The following is a 12,802-nucleotide window of genomic DNA, read 5'->3' as shown; positions in this document are numbered from 1 at the left end:
TGTCACTAGAGTGGACTCCAATCCATTTCATCAAGTGCAAAGCTCAGTTAGTCTCAGAGGTGCTGCAAGATTTCACGTCGTTGAATCCTCTAATAAAGACATTTTTGCTAGCTTTAGGGGAAGTCATCACCATGTTGACATGTCAACCCCATATTCACCACCATTACATTGTGAAAGATTTTGGGAAGTGTTCTAAGGTGAATGCTTAGTTTGTGCAAGATGCACAACAATCTATAGGGTATGTGTGTGCGCGTGCATGCACATGTTTGTGTTTCTTCTTCGTGGTCTCTGTGAATCATACAAATGGGTTTCACTGCGCCTGCGCAGTGCTGCTTGGAACCTACTGGAATCACTGGGCAGAGTTAACTCTGCAACATATTGAAACTTTTTGGCGGTAACTCTGCCCACCCGTTATAAGGCCCCTGCCTTCCCGCTCTTTCCCCAGTTCCTTTTTTCCGCCGCGCTAGCTGCTTCAGGGAACTTTCGCTTGCTTTGCTGGCTAAGCAAACTGCTTCCGGGAACTTTCGCTTGCTTGTTGCTTGGAATCACTTTCGCTTTTTGAACTCGGAATGTATCTTTGACCATTCTTGTCTCCTGCCCCTGGTAACTTCGGACTTTCGGACTGTTGACCTCGTTTACGGATTCTCCCACTGGCTTTGACGACGTTGGAATGCCTGGCCTTTCAGAAGTGCGAAATTTGCGGGGGCAAGGGCCTGTCCAGGACCGCACTCCTCCTGCTGCTGTGCCTTGGCAGAACCATGACACCAAGGCTGTTGCTCTGCCAGATCTCTCTCGTCCCAGGCCCGGAAGAACCGTGGTCCCGGCTCACTTCGGCGATTGCCCTCGGCAGGTACAAGAGGGGGGTTCACGGTCGTTCTTGTCCCGCCTTCCGTGCCCCCCCCTCATCTCGGGCCAGTGTGTCCAGCGTGACATCGGGGAGGGCCGCCGTTTCCAGCGTGGTGTGTGCCCGGCGGGGCAACCCTTCCACCCCCTCCGATGTGGCCGTGGCTCCAAAACGCCCAGCGCCACCGACGAACCCTCCAAGCGCCCCATAAGTCTTCGGGGACAGGGGTACCGAGCCGCCTCCAAACCGAAGAAGGGATCGGAGGGCTCACGTTCAAAGAAGGCTACCGAGCCGGAGGTCCATCTCGCCTCGCCTTCGTCATCCCAAGGCATCCAAGGCATCTCGCCACGCTCCGAAGTCCAAGGAGCTGGCTGTGCCTTTGGACAGGGGCAAAGTCTCCGAGGACCTTCCTCGTTGGCAGCGGCTGCTGTCCTCCTGACCTTCCGGACAATCCGTTCTTCCCAACGGAGGAACTTCCCAGGCCTGGGAAGAAGAGGCACCACGACAAACCCGGTCGTGATCCTGCCCGAAAAAGTCCAAGTCCTCCAAGGATCGACCCGCCACCGTCCACCGAAAGGCGAAGGAGAAGAAGCGCCTCCCGTCAAACAGGCCCGCGCTTCCGCTTCGGGAGCTCCCCGCGGCACGGGAGCCGACGCGGTAGGTCGGCGGACCCGGACCGGGACACCCAACTGCTCTGCCAACATGGACTTTGTCCCAGGGATGGACGAAACCGTTCTCTCGTCCCCAGAGCACGGTCGCCCTTCCAATCCGTCAACCGATGACGAGAAAACGACAGCACCGGGGCATGAGATACCGGATCTTTCTTGAACGCAATCGCGCCGGTATTACGTGTTGGGTCTGGAGGCCGAGCGATGAAGGAGTTCACCCAGGCTGAACCCCCATCCGTAGACCGTGGCCACCCCGTCCCGATCGGTCCCGAACGTGTCGGTTCTACGAGAGGTCGCCGTCTCCCCCCGCAGGCGCTCCCGAATCTTCACGGACCTTGCTCCAACCCGCCCGAGATCCCAGGTTAGAGTGACGGACCCCCTCTCCTCTGACCTGGACTCCGACGACAGCCGCTGCTTCCTTCTGAGGCCACATCGGACGAGGATGTCCTCTCGGACCGGCCTCTCCCCAGAGATGCACAACCCAGAGCCGTCTTCCCTTGGACGAGTCCGGTCTTCACCGAGACGTCGTCAAGATGGCGAGAGCTCTTGACATCAAGCTCGCCTCTCCCGAAGACGACGCGGAGGACCGGTTGAGCGTCAGGTGCACGACGCAGAGCCTACTCCGCCTTGCTGCCTCTCCTTCCCTCGCTCCAGACCATCGTGAAGAGGTCCTGGGACTCTCGGCCACTGTCGTGTGCCCCTCCCGCAAGGTAGGGTCGCTCTAAGGTCGCCCCGGCGAGCTGCCCTTTGTTGGCCGACCAACCCAGGCCGAACTCTGCCATCGTGGGGAGGGAGCCCAACACAGCTCGTCCGAAGCAGGCGACCTCCCTGTCGAACGGGGGAGCGAGAAGGTGAACGGACTGGCCAGAAGGCCTACTCGGCATCGGCCCTGGGGTCAAGGCTGCCAACTACCGCCTGCATGGGGGCCTACATCCAGACCCTCGGAACGGATTCTCCCCCCCTCGTCCCAGGCGTCCCAGATGACATCCAGAGGCAGCTGGTGGGCTCAGGGACGAGGGCCCATTCCATTGGGAGTTGGCTCATCACCACTTCCAGGAATATGGCGGATTTCGGGGAGGGCCATGTCAGCATCCATGGCACTTCGACGCCACGCCTGGTTGAGGGCCTCCGACCTCAACCCCACGGTCGGGGCGGCATCGAGGACATGCCGCTCGACGGGACCGGGCTCTTCCACGCCGAGACCGACGACCGCCTGAAACGCAAGTTCAGATGAAGGCGGCGGCGAAGAAGCACGGCATGTCTTCGGCACCGGCCTCTCCGTTCGGAAGCGTCAGCGCCCTGGCAGCCGCAAGGTCAGTCACAGGGGACCTTCCCTCGGATCGGCAGTCCCAGCAACAGGGCCCAGAGACACCGCTTTCCCCTCGCAGTCTTCCTCCTCCTCTGGCCGTCGCAACTTCCCGCCTCTGGTACCGCAAAAGTCCCGCCGGCCGGGACACCGACCAGGGAAGAAGAGCGCCCTGAAGGGACGGCCGCGCGCTTCGTTCTCTCCTTCACCCCTCTTCTTCCTGGACATTTTGAGGCCCTATGTTAACACCTGGGGCTCTATAACTCGAGACTCGTGGGTTCTCAACATCGTCGAAGGGGTTATGCCCTTCGAGTTCCAAGAGCTCCCTCCAACTGGAGCCTTCATGTCACTCCCCTCGGCACCTCTTCGAAGAAGTGCGCGCCTTGCTTGTAAAGGGGAACATCTCCCCTTTGCGCCCCGACCAATGTCCTCGGGCCTTTTTCCTCCAGGTACTTCACATGGGTTAACGTGGTAGGTACCGGAAGCGGATGGGGGCATCAGGCCCATCCTGGACTTGAGACAATTGAACTTTTTCCTTGAATACCGCTAGCCATTAGAATGTTACCCTGGCTTCCATCCTGCCTCTGCTTCACCAGGGCCCTGTGCGGTTCTCGACCGTCGAGTGACGGACGCTACTTCCACATCGGGATCCGAGAGTCCCCCCGGAGATTCCTCGCCTTCGCTGCGGCTCCACCTTCGTATCACTTAACAAGGCTCCTTTCGGCTTGCCACGGCTCACGAGTCTTCACAAAGTGCATGGCACCGGTGCGTGGCATACCTCATCAGAATGGCTTCATGTCTTTCCCTACTGGCCGATGGCATTTGCAGCTGAATCCCAAGGCGAGCTGCGGAGGCAGTCTCATTCGCCTTGCACCTCTGGGATCCTCGGGCTGGTCGTCAACAGGGGGAAAAGTCCCACTTCATGCCGACAGACAGGTCAAGTTCATCGGTGCCTCCCGACTCCGAAAAACTGCTTCGCCTTCCTCCCTCCGGACCTGTTCATGGCCCCCTGCACAACTTCTCAGGCCGTGCATCTACCACAGAAGGGTGAGAGTCAGCGACGTCCAAGTTGCCCCTGGGCCACCATGGCATCGCGACATTCGTCACCCCCTGGGCAAGAACTTCGTCTTCGACTCTCTCCAATCTCGGTTCCTCTCTCTTATCCCCGTTGGAGGACCCTCCGTCAAAGTGGCTCACGGGGTACCGAGACCGGTGGCGCTTCCCTCAGATGTGGTAGACAGCTCAAGTCTTGCACTGGGCTGCCTTTCCATCCGCCCCAGGTCGTCAACTGACTCTGACAACCGACGGCATCCTGGACGGGATGGGGCCGCCCACCTGCTCGACTCGTCGTCAAAGACAGGTGGTCCACACACGACACCGCTCCTCCACATCAACGCTTTGGGATTCTGCAGTGAAACAAAAGCCTTGAGCATTCGAGTTCGCGTCACAGGGAAGGGTGGTCCTCCTGAGGGACAGACCACACCACGTCTGTATTACATCAACAAGCAAGGTTGTTACCCGATCCAGGACCCTGCTCGGACCTCACGCTCCGCACTTGGGACTTGTTTTTGCATCCAGAGGCGCGTCCCCTCATAGGCGATTCACATTACCGGGGAGGACAACTAGCTGGCAGATCGCCTCCGCAGATCTCCTCGGTTGTTGCCACGAGTGGAGGATCAATCCAGAGCCGCGTCAGCGACCTCTTCGATCGTGGGGAACCCCCGGGATCGACCTCTCGCGACCAGGTGTGTTGAACAGCCACTGTCCCAGTTTTGCTCCAGGAAGCGATTTGGACGGATCCCTTCTGAGACGGCATTCGCTTTCCTTTGGACGGCGGGAGCTCCTCTACGCCTTACCTCCGTTCCCTCTCATCATCCGAGGGTGTCCAGATGACAACAGAGCCCTCATGCGATCTGGGTCACCCCGTGGTGGCCGAGACAGTCCGTGGTTGCATCCTTCTTCCACCTCTCCAGTGAGCTGCTTCTCCGTCTCGCTCCTCGCCCTCCGGACTGCTGTCGTTCCAGGCGGACGGATTTATCCACCCGGACATAAGAGCCTGCCGCTCGTTTTTAAGCCTGGAGGTACAGCCCTGACTGCCCTGCCGGAAGGCAGTGAGGACGGTGATCTGCTGCGAGGAAACCTTCACCAGGCTCTTAGCCCTGAACTGGAAGAGATTTTTGCCTTTCCTTGACCAAAAGGGCTGTCTTCCTGCACAGGTGTCCACTCCATTGGTGCTGTAGTTTTTTTTGATGGCACTTTTGGCTGGCGGGTGTCCCTTCACGTCCATTTCAAAAAATGCTACCTGTCTGTCATCTGCTGCCCAAATACCAGTTCGGGGGGAGGGGTTTCTTTCTCAACGACCCCTTGGGTGAAGTGTTTCCTGAAGGGTGTGCAACCTTTTATCCTCCTGTGTCCGGTTACCAACACCGGCTTGGAGCTTGGAGTCGGTTACTGTCGCCCTCCAATCCAAGCCCTTTGAACGATGGCCACAGCGGACTTGAGACCTATTGACTTGAAAGACCGCCTTTCTTGTGTCCATCCCCTCTCCGCCGCGCAGGCGAATCTGTGCTTTACGGGAGGGACCCGCCACTCTTGAGGTTCCACAAGGACAAAGTGTCTCCGTACGGACATCACCTTCTTGCCGAAGGTTGTGTCTGCTTTCCACATGTGCCCAGGACATGTGTTGCCCACTCTCGCTCAAACCGACGTGGCGTATGAGGAGCGACGGCCTACACTCTCTTGATGTCAGGGGCACTGGCATTTTACATGGAAGAGAACTGCTGCCTCCAGTCGGTCCGTCTGAGAGCTTTTCCAATGCTACTCGAACCGACGAACTGTGCCTTGTGTCTGCGCAGCGGTTGTCCAATGTGTGGCTGGTACCATCCACCTCTGCTATGAACTGTTAGGCAAGCCTCTCCTGGCAGGGTTCTGTCCCATTCACAAGGTCAATGGCAAGCATCCTCTGCATTCCTGTCGGGGATTCTTTGGAGGGGATGTCTGCACAGGCTGCTGTCTGGTCCCAACCTTTAACCTTTATTAAACATTACAGGTTGGAAACCAGAAAGCATCCGAGACGCAAGCTTTCGGGAGGGCTTGTGTTGGTTTCGGGTTGCATTGATTTCCACTAATGAGGTTTTGTTTTACTACACTTTGTACAGTGACACTGTTACATTGTTTGTATGTTGGTTTGCACAATTTAGGGGATCGTCTTGCATGACCTGGTTCCCTCCCAGGTTAGACCGTTATTGCTATTTGATAGGTGCATGAACAAAGACTGACTCTTTATGGTTCAAGGTGTTTTATTGTAATACATATACCCTGGTTCACCATTAGCTTTGGTCTCAGGACTCCCTCGCCGCATACCTTAGCTTGTCAGTCTAAACCCATTTGTATGATTCGCAGAGCCCACGAGAAGGAAGGGACAGGTTGCTTCCTGTAACAGTATTTCTTCGCGTGGTCATCTGCGAATACATACAAATCCCACCCGTCCGTCCCTCCGTGTCCTGCTCCACATTGCGCTCTTTACATCGCCTGCTTGCGCGGGCCTTATAACGGGTGGGCGGAGTTACCGCCAAAAAGTTTCAATATGTTGCAGAGTTAACTCTGCCCAGTGATTCCAGTAGGTTCCGAGCAGCACTGCGCAGGCGCAGTGAAACCCATTTGTATGTATTCACAGATGACCACTCGAAGAAATACTGTTACAGGTAAGCAACCTGTCCATACACACAGACATGTAGCACAGCTCAGAGGAAAGAGCTGTAATTTCTAGTTGATCTGCTGACTTGAATGGCAATGAGGCTTGGGTTCCAGTCTTACGTTGCTGGGTGGTTCTGGCCTCTGAGAAACTACAAGTTGAGCATCTCCCTTTGTTTCTCAACTGATAGATTGCTGTCCATTGTCCGAATATGGGACAGGTTTTTCCACCTGTGACTAAAACACTCTCTTCTTTTCCTGACTCCTTTTACGTCCTCCAGCCACTACTTAATTCTACTGTTCCTGCAGTCAACTTCACAGCCAATCACCCACACACACCCTTCACTGCATTTCCCTAAAATAAATCCAAGACACCAAGAGACTGGATAGACAGCAGTGGCACAGGGCAATGCACCTTTTAAATCTAAAGTTTCCCAAGTAATCTTCCTTCCTTTTTTCTTCCTTTTCACTCTTAATATGTCATATCCTTAAACTGAGATGGTCAGTGTGCCAACGTGGCATGCCCAACAGGGGGGGGGGGGGCCCTCATTTGTATCTGTATGTTGGCATACAATTTAACAATTCAGGTGGGCTACTGTACTTGTGAGTAACCAATGGGATTCATGCCTTTGTCTGACAATTGTACCTATGTGTAACTTGCTGGATGCAGATGTACTGCAAAGCCGTGACAAGCAACTGGATGAAATCCTGATTTGTTCTCCTGACTTTGACGAGAAGGGCTGGCGTCATTCTAGTATCCCCTCATTGACCTGAGCATGTAATTGGAAGAATGGTCAAGGGCAATCTGAAAACTTACAGCCGCTGCCAATAATCTTTAGGAATTCTTGGAGGACAGGAGAGGTCCAAGCAGATTGGAAGAGGGCAAATATTGTCGCCATCTTCAAAAGGCAAAAAAAAAGAGAGAGGACCCAAGTAACTATCAAGCAGTCAGCTTGAAAGCAATACAAGGAAAGGTTATAAAACAAATGGTTGAAGAGTCTATATGGATTTAATTACTGCTATGCCCCTCTGCTGGGCGGTTTATTTTAGTAAACACTTTTTAAAGGAACTGCTTTTCTTATTAATATACTGCATCTGTTTCCATGGGTTCCCTTTTACAAGTAATTTAATACTATTGCTTCAGCTGGGTTGGATCTGTGTCACCATCTGTGCTGGAATTCTATTGATGGGAGCCATCCAGAATGCTGGAAGTTGGCAGCAGCCAGAGGGGAATGTTCTAAAGGGATGACGGGATTTTCTGTTGTAATACAATATAAGAGGGTTTGGCGTGATTATGGCTTATCCGTGACGCGCCTCGAATGGTTCCAAGCCACTCTCCCAGTCTGATGGAAGCCTTTCACCTTGGGACATTTCAGCGGGGACGTATTCTCTTGTGTTCCCATCTCAGAGTAAGAACTCTCTGGTTTGGGTTGACCTCCCTGTAGTGTCTGTAGGATGAGTAGGAAAGCTTAGGTATTAAAGGATCTGCTTATTTGTGAAAAGTTTGATGCGTGGGAAAGTTGTGCTTCCCCCCTGAAAGAAGGACAGGCAATTTCATATCTAGACAAAACATTATTTGTATGGAGTAGGGTAATTTGGGGGAGCCGTAGATCCTAGGGCAGGGATGCCCTATTCTGTGTTATTGGGGATCTTGGGGTACAGCATAGTAAGGCCTAGGGTGTATTGAGGATTATGGTCTTTCATGGCATGAAAAAAATGTTAACATCAGCTGAGAAGGCTTCCTCAAAAGAGTCCCAGAATGCCTTTCAATGTACATTGATTCCAAGGCTGACACATAGCAGATTCTTGACAAGCATGTTGATGCAGAACAGCTTCCCTGAGGATAGAAAGGTTTTTTTTAAAAACCCACTGGCACTATAGGAAAGGAGTTCCCTAATAGCACACACAAATGTTTTTACAGAGCTTTTCTTTCTGTCAGTGTCCACAATCAGTTGTTTGAAGAAGCCTTATCTGTTAATGGAGAGCAAGCCAATTCTATGTCAAAATCAGCGCTCCAGGTATCAAAAGCAGGAGAGCCATTTTGTCCTCAGACGGAGATTGAGATCTCCTCTGTCTTATTAATGATTCTTTTTATTAAATGGAAATTTCATTTAATCTTGTTTGGCAACCTGAAAGAAAAGGTCATTTTTGAAGTGTTTTCTGCAGTCAATTCATGACTTTAATCTCAGTTTGTCTGCAATTCCCTAAGTGGCAGCTTTTCAAGAGCACTTAACAAAAGCACACCAATGGGAGGGGTGGATATTTTAAAGAAAAAGAACGATGACATGGGGTTGAGCTAGAATATAGGCATTCTTAGTGGCCAGTTATAATCAATGGCTGTTTTAGTACTGATTTCCGTGGGTTTGCTCTCAGCATGCCGAAGTCTGGCTCAGACCCATTCTTTGTTTAACCAATTCAAGTATTTGGAACCCAAATATTTATGTTCATAAGACTCGCAACCAACATCTTCACCTGAGTGTAGAGGTAATGTCATACAAATAACTTTACTACCTGTAATGGGCCACAAGGTGCAAGGGATCATGACTGCATAATGGAAAGACATTTCAAAAGCGACAGAATTAAGTGGGAACAGCAAAGTCACTTTGGGCTCTTCCATATTGGTTTCAAGAAGAATGAGTGCAACCTTCTAAAACTTTAGCCCTGTTTGGAGGAACCTGTTATTGGAATAACAAGTAACATTTTCTTTGTAGAACTCAGTTCATGCAAAGGGTGTCCCATAGCTAGTCTCTGCAAACTTGAGGACTGAATGTGTCCTATTCCATCTGTTTATCCTCTTTTGTTTTTATTTCAGAAAAAGAGCCGAGAAGAGACATGTGGAGAAGGCAGTGGTGTCGAGATTTTGGAAAACAGACCATACACAGATGGTCCTGGCGGTAATGGGCAGTATACCCATAAAGTATACCATATTGGTATGCATATTCCCAGTTGGTTTAGGTCTATACTGCCAAAGGCAGCATTAAGAGTTGAAGAGGAGTCGTGGAACGCCTATCCTTATACAAGGACAAGGTATTTCATCTTTATGCATTTGTCATTTCTCCTAGTCTTTGAATACATAGAATGCTTTGTAAAACTGACCTTGGCTATTTTTCCCAACAGTCCTATGACAGATGAAGTGACCAACATCCTTCGTTCATCCAGTTTTACCTTGAATGTGATAATGCTCAGAGCTTAGAAAAACTACCTTTTGGGCACTACAGGTCCCAGACTCTCCTAGTGAGCATGGTCCGTGGCCATGCCGGCCAGAGGATTCTGGGACTTACTGTAAAATAATGTAACTTTTCAAAGCTTTTGCATTTCTTTCTCCCAGCAAAGAGAGCTGTCTCTAGCACAAGTAGCATACAATTTTCTGACCACAATTGTTTTGTTAATTAATTCTTTTAAACATTCAGCTATATATAACCTTTATGGCTGATTCATTTGAAAGGTTACTGGTCATTTATTATACATCTCTTCTACAAGTCAGTATTTATAAGACGGGGTGTTTGCTTGATTTTTGCCATGCTTGCAAAACTGAGATGTTCATATTATGAGAACCAAGGTGTTAATAAATTATCTGTTATCCTATCAGTCCTTGAGGCTTTTTTACTCTGGAAAATATCTGTGTTTGTAATGTTCTACATGTATGGTGAATATTGTTTTTCTTTTAAGCATCATGGCATGAGACCTTTAGTCTAAGCTTGCATTTTCTTTTTCAGGTACACATGCCCATTTGTGGAAAAATTCTCTATTGATATTGAAACCTATTATATAGCTGACTCAGGAGAGCAAGCCAATGTGTTCAACCTTTCCCCTACAGAGAAAAGGCAGACAGTTCTTGGTATGTATACCTTGTTCCCAGTCTTTTTATCTTACCTAAATATTGATGGTGTGCATGTAAATGTTTGTCTGTGGTCTCCTCCAAATGCCCTGAAGTATACTCCCAACCATCATGGATGACAATGATGGAGTCTAGTCCAATATCTAGTGGGTACATGGACATGGAAGACTGATCTGTAGTTGTGTTATTTTATAGTGAAGGATGTTATATATGCATAAAGGAAACATGTGGTGGGGGAAACTGCTAAACATACAAAATCTCCCACGTTCAGTCCCTTGGCATCCCATTTTCAAAGCATCTCTGTGACAGAAGATCTCTCTGTAACTGGAGATTTGCTGTAAATCATAATAGACAATACTGGTTACTAGGTGGATCAGTCATCTGACTCAGTATAAGACTTATTACAGTGACATCAGTGTACACTGCACTACCTACAGTAACATAAGCAAAAAAGACAAATCTCGGCCCTAAGAAGCTTGTAATCAGAGCTTGGAAACTTTTTTCTTTATTACAACTTCTAGAATTCCTCAGCTAGCATGACCAATGGGAGTGTAATCCAAAAAATCAACTTTTCCAAGCTGTGCTTGTAATCTACTTTTGACAGTTGAACACATGGCCCTTTCACAGTGGTAGGCTAGCTAGGTCTCTGGAGACAGCCTAGAGACTTCCTGTATCTCACCATAGAATGCACCCAATTAATGCTGGCATAGCAACAGCGCCTTGCTCATTCCCTGCACAGTGCATGGCAATACTGTCTGTGTGAATGCCTTCTTATTTCAAACCAATAGACCAGTTAATTCTTTGAGAAAATTAACTGAGGTGTTGACATACTTTTCAACATGAAATTTAAATGCCCCCTGACACCAGTTTCTTCATGCACCTGTGTTTTAGGAGAACTGTTAATTAGTTCTGCTTCATTTCTACAACTTCTCCCCATTCTCTTTATTTATGTATTTGTTAAATAACTCAAGATGTTAAAAAGTAGGAAAATCCAGCTGAAGGAGGGCTGTACTACAGTCTTAGCAAACAAAACCGTAACTACTTTCTATGTAGCAGCTTTCCGATGTGCTGTGTGGAAATGAAGGGAGCTGTAGTCCAATACATCAGGACGGCACCAGTTTGGGGGAAGCCTCTAGGTCTTCCAGGTCTAGCACACAGCCTTTTTGTACCTCATGTAACATAGTTTAATGTATTTCTATTCACCCACTAATAAATATATTCCCCACTGGTAGCCAATTTAAACAAATGGGAGCTATTGCACTACTGTGCAACTGTAGTTTGTCTTCTTGATAGTTTGGAAGGAGCTTCTGGGTCAGGGATGAGAAACAGCTACACCTGCAGCCCTCTTCATTTCTCACCATTGGCTCAACTGCATAAGGCCAGTGGGAACTGTAATTCAACACCATATGTAGGACCACACTTTACTCACTCCTGCTTTACCACACAAAATTGAATTTAGCCCTTAGAATGAAAGACGTCCCTCATCCTTACTGTAGAGACTGTGAAATGCTACTGTGTACTACTGTGGGCTCTGTGACACCCTTTGGAAATGAGCAGTTGATAATGTTATGGCCACTTTAGTTATGCTGTGAGCTAGAATGCTATAACAGAGCATTGTTCAGAAGAGATGGTATGGGCAAATCCAGTACAAAGTCTGGATGCCTCTTGATGCCTTTGTTGCACACAAATACCTACTCCAGAGAAAATTAATTCTGCCAGGCTCTGCCAGGCTGATATAAACTGTTTAAACAGCAGTTATTTCAGTCTAAACACTAAGGGGAAAATGATTGTAGTAGTAGGTTTCCTTTTTTTAGTCAACAAAACAGAAACGAACATTGGGAAAAATTAATTTAAGGTTTATCTTCGTTTAGTTTTAACATTTTATTTAAATTTCTTCCCCCACATTACAATTAGATCCCATTGATATTGTCAAGGATCCCATTCCTCCACATGAATACAAGTCAGAAGAGGATCCAAAGCTGTATAAATCAGTTAAGACTACAAGAGGACCTCTGTCAGAAGACTGGATCAAAGAGCACAAGAACAATCCTGGGAGATACCCTATCATGTGTGCCTACAAGCTGTGCAAAGTGGAGTTCAGATACTGGGGGATGCAGTCCAAAATCGAGCGCTTCATTCACGATGTAGGTGAGTATTTGATTCCATTCTCTCAAGTTCCACTCTGGCTTGTTCCTAGCTCAGCCACTAGCAGGCCCACATTGCAGAAGAGTCTAGAAATGCTGAGTTCAAAACATCTGGACAGCCAGGCTTTCCTACCCCAGATCATGACTGATAGCTGATGATTTATTTGATTTATACCCCATTCTTCCTGATAGGAGCTCAGGCCAGCTAACAATCTACATAAAAGCCCACAGTTAAAGCCACAATTTACACGTGTCTAAAATCACTACTAAAATTAGTTCCTTTTTTGGAATACAACTCGCAGTTTCCCC

At 49.2% G+C, this 12,802-nt stretch overlaps 1 protein-coding gene across 10 annotated transcripts in view; it reads left to right on the top strand.

Moving 5' to 3' along the window:
* The window catches only part of PITPNM2 (phosphatidylinositol transfer protein membrane associated 2), a 142,779-nt gene that overhangs the window by 85,383 nt on the left and 44,594 nt on the right, over positions 1 to 12,802 (top strand). For all 10 annotated transcript variants that reach the window (XM_042441649.1, XM_042441644.1, XM_042441647.1 and 7 more), the window contains exons 4-6: positions 9,324 to 9,538; positions 10,228 to 10,349; positions 12,264 to 12,497. In XM_042441649.1, the coding sequence (XP_042297583.1) occupies positions 9,324 to 9,538; positions 10,228 to 10,349; positions 12,264 to 12,497 (571 nt within the window). The remainder of the gene's footprint in view (positions 1 to 9,323; positions 9,539 to 10,227; positions 10,350 to 12,263; positions 12,498 to 12,802) is intronic.

The sequence above is a fragment of the Sceloporus undulatus genome, chromosome 10 (assembly GCF_019175285.1).
Source record: "Sceloporus undulatus isolate JIND9_A2432 ecotype Alabama chromosome 10, SceUnd_v1.1, whole genome shotgun sequence".
NCBI classification, from domain to species: Eukaryota; Metazoa; Chordata; class Lepidosauria; order Squamata; family Phrynosomatidae; genus Sceloporus; species Sceloporus undulatus.
This window is presented reverse-complemented; position numbering and strand designations above follow the sequence as displayed.